The sequence below is a fragment of the Chiloscyllium plagiosum genome, chromosome 25, assembly GCF_004010195.1.
Source record: "Chiloscyllium plagiosum isolate BGI_BamShark_2017 chromosome 25, ASM401019v2, whole genome shotgun sequence".
In the NCBI taxonomy this organism is placed as follows: Eukaryota; Metazoa; Chordata; class Chondrichthyes; order Orectolobiformes; family Hemiscylliidae; genus Chiloscyllium; species Chiloscyllium plagiosum.
Window position 1 is genome coordinate 23473901 of NC_057734.1, and position 10568 is coordinate 23484468.

Below are 10568 nucleotides of genomic sequence, written 5' to 3' on the forward strand. Positions count from 1 at the left end.
ACCTGCCTATCTCCTTTTCCACCTATCCACTCCACCCTCTCCTCCCTGACCTATCACCTTCATCTCCTTCCCCACTCACCTATTGTACTCTATGCTACTTTCTCCCCCCCCCCACCCGCTTATCTCTCCACGCTTCAGGCTCACTGCCTTTATTCTTGATGAAGGGCTTTTGCCCGAAACGTCGATTTTGCTGCTCGTTGGATGCTGCCTGAATTGCTGTGCTCTTCCAGCACCACTGATCCAGAATTTTATTTACAGGTGCACAGTACAGAGCTGGCTCAGGAGAAAGGACAGTGCCTCTGACACTCCTGTTTATATCTGGAGAAAGTGAAGACTGCAGATGCTGGAGAATGTATAATTCCTTCTTGACGAAGGGCTTATGCCTGAAATGTCAATTCTCCTGCTCCTCGGATGCTGCCTGACCCTGCTGTGCTTTTCCAGCACCACAATCTCGACTGCTGTTTATAATTTTTTTTTTAAAAATCACTTCCCTGGAAAGGAGGGGGGTGGGGGAGAAAGAGAAGAGGAAACGCTCGTCCTCCTCCAAAACACAGAGCAGCAGCAGGAACACACTGACTGTGGCCCAGCCAGCACAGAGTCAGTCCCCTAAACTCAGGAGATTCTAAATCTCCTGATTATTTCGTTTTAATTTTCCCTCACACTACCAACTAACCGGTAGCGCTTATATTTTTAGACTCCTGTTTATTTTTTTTTCTTTGCCTATTTAATCCCAAGGGCTTCTTTTTTTTTCTTTTAACCCCCACACTACCACCTAACTGTGGTCGTGTTTATTTTTCCCCAGCACCCAAGGATTAGATCCCCTGTTTATTTATTTTTTTGACAAGCAGTGCCCTTACATTTCTGTTTTTTTATTTAATTTAACCCCCACACTACCACCTAAGTGCAGTAGTGCTTATTTTTCCCCAGCACCCAAGGATTAGATCCCCTGTTTAATTTTTTTCTTCTTTTTTTTTTCCCTTTTATTTTTGTCAACCAGGGCTCCCTGATTGGACCAGGTTAACAGCCCCAAACAGGGAACTCAGATTCTATGAGGTCCACCTGGCTGACCTCATTACAATCACTACAGTAATGTCACTGAACCAATAGTCCAGAATCCCAGAATAATGCTTACATGGAAATGGGTTCAAATCCCACCAGAGCAGATGGCAGCTTCAAATTCAATTAATAAAAAAAAGGAGAAAAACAAACAATGTCAATATGATTAACTTGTCTCAACAACGTCAACTACAAACTATTATTGATTATCAGAAGAACCATTCATTAACATTCTTTTAGAAATCTGCTATTCTTACCTGGTCTCGCCAAGTCATTCAGTGTCAGAGCAATGGACATGCTAGACTGGCCTTGCCAGTCATGCCTAACTTTATGACAGGATAAAACAAAAATAAAACCTGAAATCATTCACCAACGGATTTTGTTTTGAGGAAGCCGTGTCCCAAAAGGAGTTTAAAAAAAAAGACATAACGTATCTAAAATTTCAAAAGCATTTGAGAGCATTATGACCCCCCAGTGTGTATTTAGGAGTAACACACAGGTACCTGCTCAGGTATTTCGGTCAGCTCAAGGACTAGAAACAGATACAGCGTCAGTTCCTTTTTAATTCATTCATGGAATGAATGGGTGCGCCATTCCTAATGCCCTTGAGAAAGTGGGGGTGAGCTGCCATATTGAAATATGGATGTGGTGTAGGCAGACCCATAATGCTGTTAGGGAGGACGTTCCAGCTCTAGTGACACTGAGAAGTGGCAATATACTTCCAGGTCAGAACTACTAGCAGCTTGGAGGGGATTTTGCAAGTGATGATATTCCCAAGTAACTGCTGCCCTGCTCCTTCCAGAAGGGAGTGCTCACAAGTTTGGAAGCTGCTGTCTAAGGACCATTGTCGAGTTGTTGTATTAAATCTTATAGATGCCAGTGGTGGTGGTGGTGGGGGAGGGTGGATGTGTGTGGATGCGCTGCCAATCAAGTGGGCTGCTTTCCATCACTTTACTGATGATTGAGAGGTGACCAATTGGGCGGTAACTGGATGGGGTGGGTTTGTCCTGTGTTTTCTGTACAGGGCATATCTGGGCAATTTCCCACATTGACAGATCAATGCCAGCGCAGTAACTGTACTGGAACAGCTTGGCTAGAGGGGCAGCAAGTTCTGGAGCTCAAGTCTTCAGTACTATTGCAGGAATGTTGTCAGGGCCCAAAGACTTTGCAGTATCCCAGGGCCTCTAACTGTTTTTGGATAATACGTGAAGTGAATCAAATTGGCTGAAGACTGGTATCTGATGCTGGGAACCACTCAACAATTTTGGCTGATGATTGTTACAAACACATCAGCCTTAACTTTGGCACTTAGGTGCTGTGCTCCCTCATTATTGCGGATGGGAATATTTGGGGAGCCAACTCCTCCAGCAGGTTGTTTAATCATCACCAGCAGGAGGTCTCCTTTCCCACATGTGACCTGACGCCATGAGACTTCCTGGGGAGTTAACACTGAGGACATCCCCAGGATAACTCCTTCCAGGCTGTAAGCCACTGCATCGTCACTATGCTGGAGTTGTCCCACAGGACAGTGATGGTGGTATACGGGACATCCGTGAGGTTTGATTCTCTGTGTGACTACGTCAGGCTGTTGCTTATCTCAGCTGTGAGGCAGCTCTCCCTATTTTGGCACTGGCCCCCAGATTTGATGATGAGGACTCTGCTTGCCAATACCTAGGTCAATGCCAGATGATCTGTCTGGTCTCAATCCTTTCCTTTTCTGTTTAAGGCTATTGACAACATAGTGGCTTGCTAGGCCATTCCCCAGGTCTGAGTTACCAAAGTCATTAAGTAATAACACGCTACACCAATATGGATAGCAATATTTTATAAATTCAAAAGCAGATATATAGTTTCATATTGCCAAGACAACAATAAAGTTACTTTATAAATATGATAATGTAATAATGCTCCTAAGAATGTCTTGTGCTAATTTATCAAACAATTTGACAAAGGTTGGGAGGAGATATTAGGACAGGGCGAAAGGTTGTTTTTAAAAAGAATGTCTCAAAGAGGATTTTGGGAAGCTATTCCAGAGTATGAGCTTAGCAGATGAACATAAGGCTGCCAAAAATGGAGCAAGACCTGGAGGAGCAGAGAGATCTCGCAGGGCTGTAGGACAACAGGAAGTCGATGATTAATATGGTCACAGCCAACAGTAAAGTTGGGAGAGAGACAGAGAAATTGGAAAGGTCTTACAATGTGGCACATACCCTGTCGATAGCTTTTCCCACTTTGGAGACACTGCCGTGAATATCTTTGTGATCGGAGGCCAGTTTCTGGACTGTATCCTTTATCTTCTTACAGCACTGGGACATGACCAGCAACAGTGTTGCTGACAACTGGGCATCAAGGCAGCCTGCAAAAGAAAAACACACAACAGAAACTTATCACCCCTGAGCCACCAAAACTCACCTGCTGAGCACAATACCTTTCTATTCAGTACTCACTTGCAGTAACCTGTTTGCAAACAACAAGCCCTGCTAACGTACAATGGCTCTTAGGGAGCAACAGACATGAATTTAGCTGGTGAAGACATTATTTGACTCAACTTTTACATTCAATGTCACTGTTCAACTGTCTTATGCTTAAAGGACAATTTAGGCAATTATAAATAGTTTTAAATTCGCAAGGTTAATTAAAGGGCTTTGGTAGTAAACGTTTTATTGCAGGTCAGGGAACAGCTCGACTTAATTTTGGTTTTAAAAAAAGATTGCTTTCCATCTATAAATGTCATTTTGCAGTACAACAGATGTGCTGTAGGTAGTTTGAGTGATGAGTTTATTAGAATGACAGGTGAAAACACAGGGTCTATTACTTTACAGCTAGGGTGGATCCACATCCCTTTAAGTCCATGCTATCCACTTATTGCTGTGTGCACACTCGGGAGCTCATTTCTCACTCTGGATACGCGAACATTCGGGAGATTTGTGTACACCCTGCCCTGGGCTGGAATAATGGATGCAACAGCTTCCTTCCCATGTCTTTGTCCATTTGACATTTTGAGATGTGGTGTTGTTTGAAAGTGAAAGGATGCACGGTGGCACAGTGGTTAGACTGCTGCCTCACAGCGCCAGAGACCTGGATTCAATTCCCACCTCAGGCGACTGACTGTGTGGAGTTTTCACATTCTCCCCGTGTCTGCGTGGGTTTCCTCCGGGTGCTCTGGTTTCCTCCCACAATCCAAAAAGCGTGCAGGTTAGGTGAATTGGCCATACTAAATTGCCTGTAGTGTTAGGTGAAGGGGTAAATGTAGGGGAATGGGACTGGGTGGGTTGCTGTTCAAAGGGTAGGTGTGGGCTTGTTGGCTGAAAGGCCTGTTTCCACACGGATACCTGGGAACGTTCTGGCCCAGTGGGTCCATGGGGCTGCAGTGAGATGAGCTTTCCCGAGGGGGAGGGGGAAAGGGACAACCTCTCCAGCCGAGTGGACGTAGAGGGCAGCAGGATGTTGTGCCCTCCACCTGCACCAAGGACCACGGGGCAGGAGGATGTTGGTGGGAAAAGCCATGTTCGGAGCTGCTCAGCAGTGACCTGCAGAACACACTTCAGGTTAGTACACCTTCTAACTCCACTCTATCACAGCTCCATCCATCCAAACAGTCATTACACAGTCAGCCTCAGCCCCAGTATGGGTCCATTTCTGACCAGGGTCCCCAGTCACCCCCCCCCATTGCGTACTGTCACCTTCCCTCTGTGCACATCTCTCTCTCGCTCCCCGGTCCAACTCATTCATGCTGACCAGATATCCTAACCCAATCTAGTCCCACCTGCCAGCACCCAGACCATATCCCTCATGTATGCATCCAGATGACTTCTAAATGCTGTAATTGTACCAGCCTCCACCACTTTCTCTGGCAGTTCATTCCATACACACATCACCCTCTGCCTGAAAACGTTGTCCCCTTAGGTCCCTTTTTAACCTTTCCCCTGTCACCTTAAACCTATACCCTCTAGTTCTGGACTCCCCCACCCCAGAATAAAGACATCAGCTTTTCAACCTATCCATGCCACTCATGATTTTATAAACCCTGCAAAGGTCATCCCTTAGCCTCCAACACTCTGGGAAACAGCCCCAGCCTATTGAGGCTCTCCCTATAGCTCAAACTTTCCAAATCCAGGAACATCCTTGTTCAGTCTTTGTTCACTAACACTCCCCAGGGACCAATCATTAACTGTACAAGTCCTATCTTGGTTTGCCTTACCAAAATGCTACACCTCAGTTATCTGAAATAAACTCCATTTGCCAATCCTCAGCCCATTGGCCCATCCGATCAAGGCCACATTGTTCTGAGGTAATCTTCTTTGCTGACCACTACACCTCCTATTTTGGTGTCATCTGCAAACTTACTAACCATACTTCCTACGTTCATATCCAAACCATTTATATAAAATGATGGAAAGCAGTGGACCCAGCACCAATCCTTGTGGCACTCCACTGGTCACAGGCCTCCAGGCTGAAAAACTACCCTCCACCACCACCCTCTCTTCTACCTTTGAGCCAGTTCTGTATCCAAATAGCTAGTTCTCCCTGTATTCCGTGAAATCTAACCTTGCTAATCAGTTTCCCATGGGGAACCTTGTTGATCGCCTTACTGAAACCCATCTAGACAGTGTCAACATGATAAGACAGAGCAGTAGACAAAGTCAAACATCACACAACACCAGGTTATAGTCCAAATAAACCTGCTGGACTATATCCTGGTGTTGAGAGATTTTTAAACTTTGTCCACTCCAGTCTAACACTGGCTCCTCCACATCATGTTGATCATGTTGAGGGAGACCATGTAGCCAGCCCTTGGCCAAGCTGTGAGAGCTGGTCCTTTGGCTGGCTGGAGATTCTCACCTTCCTCACAGCGGGATCAGACTGATCAGCCCCTCTGCCCTACAGGGCTGAGGAGCAGGTTGTACGGCTCGAAGGGCCAAATGGCCTCCTCCCATCTTCTATTATAGCTACTCCTGGTCTGTTAGCTTCACTGAGTACCCACCTTGGTGACCCAGGCAAGTTTCTGAAAGCTCGGGGAGTAGCTACACTTTGAATCCAGGGTTAGATAAACTCTCAATTGTTTTATCAATTAAAATTACAGCAAACAGTTTTATTATTGCAGCATCTAAGGGAAACAGCAGTATGCAGGTTGATCAAGACTTCTGGATAATCAAGAGGTACGAATAACCATAGCAAACCCTGACCTACCAACATTTCAGGATATCCTTATAAAAATCTATGTAAAAACAGTGACATACTTCCTAAACATCAACATAAAAGCACACACTAATTAATAGAAGTGTAGTGCAGAGGATTATACCTACACCATAAACACGGGGACATTACAGTGTTTGAGTTAGACAGTTGTTGCAGATTTATCCAGAGTGCTGGTTAAAACAGAAGCTTGCTCTAAGTGGTTTCCTGCCAATGGATTCACTGCAGGCTTCAGAACCCGCCCTAGGGAAGTGGGAGGGGGTAGGATGAGCTTGGGATTCAACCCAACATCAGTTACAGGGGGTTTGGAACCTCATAGGCAGGCTACCCCACCTCCCATTGGCCAAGAACATATTATTACTATGAAATTACTTTTCCTTCCTCCCTGACGTTGACAGAGCTTTGAGGATTTAAGTTGGATATCAATCAGCAGCCAAACTAAAAACTGCAGAAGCCAGTGGAGAATGGTTTTCTGGTGTTTTCGAACCACTCAAACGGTCCTCACCGCACCCCCAACAAAAAAATATAGATGGGGCCATCCTAGTAAAAGTCTATAATGCACATGCAACATGCCAGAGGGGACTGGGCCAAGCAATCATGGGAAAAGTTGTGGAATTTCTGAAACTGGACTTTTAACCCATTGATCATACAATACAGGAATTCAAAATTCCCAACAGTTAATAATGGAGCTTAGCAAAGCCAAAAGGGAGGACTGCAGATGCTGGAGATCAGAGTCTAGATTAGTGTGGTGCTGGAAAAGCACAGCTGGTCAGGTAGCATCCGAGGAGCAGATTGATTCACCACACAGCATCCTAAAACACTCCACAATACTCTCCCCTCAGGGGTCTTGTGCCACAGTGGTAACATCCCCACCTCTGGGTCAGGGGTTCTGATTTCACGTCCCATCTGCTCCAGAGGTTTGTCATAACACATCCAGCCAGGTTGATGAAAAATATCGACACACTTTTGAGCAGTGCTGTGCCCTGTCTTGGAAATGTGATAAACAGTGACCGGTCTCCTGATATCATTCACTTCTGTGGTTCAGCTGAACAAACAGTGGACAGTCATTCACCTAAAATCTAAAACTTCACAACCTGGTTCAAAAGCCAGCTGGGAACTTTGTATGTTTCAATGATTAAACAATTTAGTTTAATTTCAGAAGAACACCATGTGTCCCTGTGATGTGACACATGGGATATAACATACATTATTAGGTAATTTCATTACCAAACGGATTGCAATGTTTCTAAGTATAAGTATTTCTCTCACCACATGTACCACCCAGAGTCACAGATCTCCAAAATACCCTTCCTCCCTAATGTAAAGTGCAGCCACCAAACAAGTAGAAACAATGTCCTTAATGTGCATTAAAAAAAATTATGAGCACCGACTCATTGTATTAATTAAACTCAGTGCTTCAGTGTAATGCTGTTGTGGATTCACAGTACCCAGAAACAAGAGGAGATTAAGTCTCAGAGTGGATGAGCCCACCATCTGTAGTGCCTGCAGACCTGATTGTTTTGGGAACTGTTCCCAAAATAATTAACAATCTATTTTTCTTTTTGTTTGGCAAGAGGGTTTGAAGTAAGTTTTAAAAATTTTAAAATCACAGAACTGGAGACTGGAGACAAAGAACATAAACAGATGATTGTTTGTTTATATTCATCTGTTGGAATCAGGAACGTGGAGAGCACACAGGAACCTGTCTGACTGCAGCGTGTAGGTCTGGATACATCATTTCCAACAACAGCTAATATGTGGGAGCCAGCTACTGCAGATGCTGGAATCTGTACTGAAAACAAAAAATGCTGGAGATCACAGTGGGTCAGGCAACATTCATGGAGAGGGGACAAGCTAACCTTTCAAGTCTAGATGATCCTTCATCAGAGCCAATATGCATCCACAATTCCTCCATTAGGAATATCCTCAATTTTGGCCAATTCTCCCTGATTTTCCAAATTTAAATTGGTATTTTTAAATACAAAGGATCTCAATCAGAACAGGGGCCTATTATTAAAAGAAAAAAAAACAAGTAAAAGAAATATCTCTATTTCCAAACAGGAGTGCAACAGCTGTATGAGGAGGTGACCATGCTGGGCTTTGATGGCCTCATTAGTTGAATAGCTGAAAGGCAACCAATGTTGGAACAGCCTCCAGGTTGAGCCTATTACAGCAAGGATGTGGGGTGGCACTAACTGGTAGCCCTGCACAATAGCACTGCAGATATTCAACATTTCAGGGTCAGGAGAAGAGAATTGCATGTTATCTTGTTTAGCATAACACTCAATGAACAGATTTTCAATAGAACTGTGTTCCAAAACAAGAACAGATTTTTTTTTTTAAAAAAAAGGGAAGGATCAAAATACAATGTTTGACATTATAAAGTAACAACACAGCAACACTAAATATCCCACCTACTTAAAACTCCAATCAAAACAACTAGTGGGATATTCTCAACACCACACAAATTCCTCATCTCTTTCTTTCTTCCCCACAGGTTGCTGATTCTTATAGAGTATACAGGGAGGAGGCTAAAAGAACACAGCAAGGCAGGCAGCAGGAGGTGAAGAAGTCAACGTTTCAGGTGTAACCCTTCTTCAGAGCCCTTCTTGCAAGGGCATGATTCCAGATGGTCTGGTGGTCACTCCATATGAAAACCAAAATAGTGGCCAGCTGTCAGACTGGTAACTGTGTCACAATTTTAAAGCAGAATTTCTTGATTACACAGTTAACACCCTTCACAATTACCTATCTACACAAGTACCATACCTGCACTGGATAACTCCTGTCGGAGGCTGCTGACATATTGTACCAGTTCCTCCAAGCTGCGGTCGCAGTGCTGGCCATACATTAGGAACTTGTGCAGCACTTTCTCCAGCTCCCGTTCCACGCAGACACACTGGTCCATGAGGCAGAGACACAGAGGGACAGACACATACAGACAGGGCTGGGGTAATTTAGAGTCAGCCAGCAGGACCTACACAGGTAAACCCACTCTAGGTACAGAACACACACTAAACACAAGTACCTGGGAGGGGGCCCAGGGGCCCTTCTAGCTAAACCAACTGCATCAGGGACTAGCTGAGACAAAGCATTAAATCCACATCATCAGGCACAGGATGGTAGAATGAGAGAGCAGACTTAAGACAAAAGGACAGACCCTGATGTGGGCATAGTCAGAGCCAGGCTAGAGCTTGGCTGGGAAACTCAGTGCTGAAAGTTTAGCACCAGTCATAGACCCTGGCACTCTAGAGACACAGGGGCTGGTTTGGAGGATGCCTTACAGAAAGTGAGCCCCTGAGTTTACACACAGACAGTCAGAAACACAGCAACACACACCAGAAACATCGTGGCAGTGCCCGGGACAAACCCCACTCAGAGTGCCAGCAGCAGGCTGCAATCCTTACACAATGACAGCAGAAAGAGCACACATTAGGATGAGTGTAGCTGTAACAGCAGCAGCTCCTGACAATCCTCTCCCAACAACAACTGTCACTGCTGCAAAAAAAACTGCTACATACACTGCGGCTCCTGCCACTCCTCCCACAGGGGGGGGGGGGTCAGGGTGGCCCTGCTACATCCAGCCTCTCAATTCCCTCAGCACTTCAGCCCAGCCTTGCAGCATGCTATTAAAACATATTCTAATTACAAACTCCGTGCCCTGCAGTCACTTCTATGCCTCATTCCTGACGCTTGTGACAACACACCAAGTCAGCTCCAACCCTCCCACTCCCGTAAAGTTAATGGGACAGTCCATCAGGAAGTAACAGTAGACAGGAGCGAATGGGATGTACCATTTACTGGGAGGGATGAAGGATTATAAAGAGCTCCTCCTGAAGTCCTTTTGTTTTGATTGTAAATGTGATTTGTATTAAATACAGGAGAAAAATTAATTTAATTTATGCTTTCCGGTTAATGTCGTCTTTATTTCTTTAAAATACACTAATTGTGCGTAATTATAGATGACTATCCTCCCTGTGTGTCAACAGTGGAACAGACTGTTAGAAGGCTCCATCAGAACCTGCTGGGGTTTCAGGGTCAAAAGTCAGAGATCACCAGGTTAACTTTTGTGCATTGTGAACTCACTGAGATGTGGGTGACCTAACCCTTCCTTGTGAGAGCCGTTTGACAAGGGAGGCCTGTCCTCAGGAAGTGTCACAATCAGGTTTTGGAGTGTGGCTCACAGATGCTGGAACTTGTAAACAAGTAGTCAACTTCCAGGGACTGTTCTGGGAATGCACTCTGGACTTCTCACAGGCTAGGTCTCCTGTTTAGCTCAGTACAGGCTTGGCCTTTCCATGTTCCACTACCCACTT

The 10568-nt window shown here is 44.9% G+C and overlaps 1 protein-coding gene across 1 annotated transcript in view; it reads right to left on the reverse strand.

Annotated features, from left to right (window-relative positions):
* Positions 1–9760, reverse strand: part of LOC122562649 (E3 ubiquitin-protein ligase RMND5A-like) — a 15373-nt gene extending 5613 nt beyond the window's left edge. The window contains exons 1-2 of the mRNA XM_043715667.1: positions 9022–9760; positions 3267–3412 (exon numbers count right to left, since the gene is read on the reverse strand). Of these exons, the coding sequence (XP_043571602.1) occupies positions 3267–3412; positions 9022–9160 (285 nt within the window). The 5' untranslated portion in view covers positions 9161–9760. The remainder of the gene's footprint in view (positions 1–3266; positions 3413–9021) is intronic.
* Between the last annotated feature and the right edge of the window lie 808 nt (positions 9761–10568).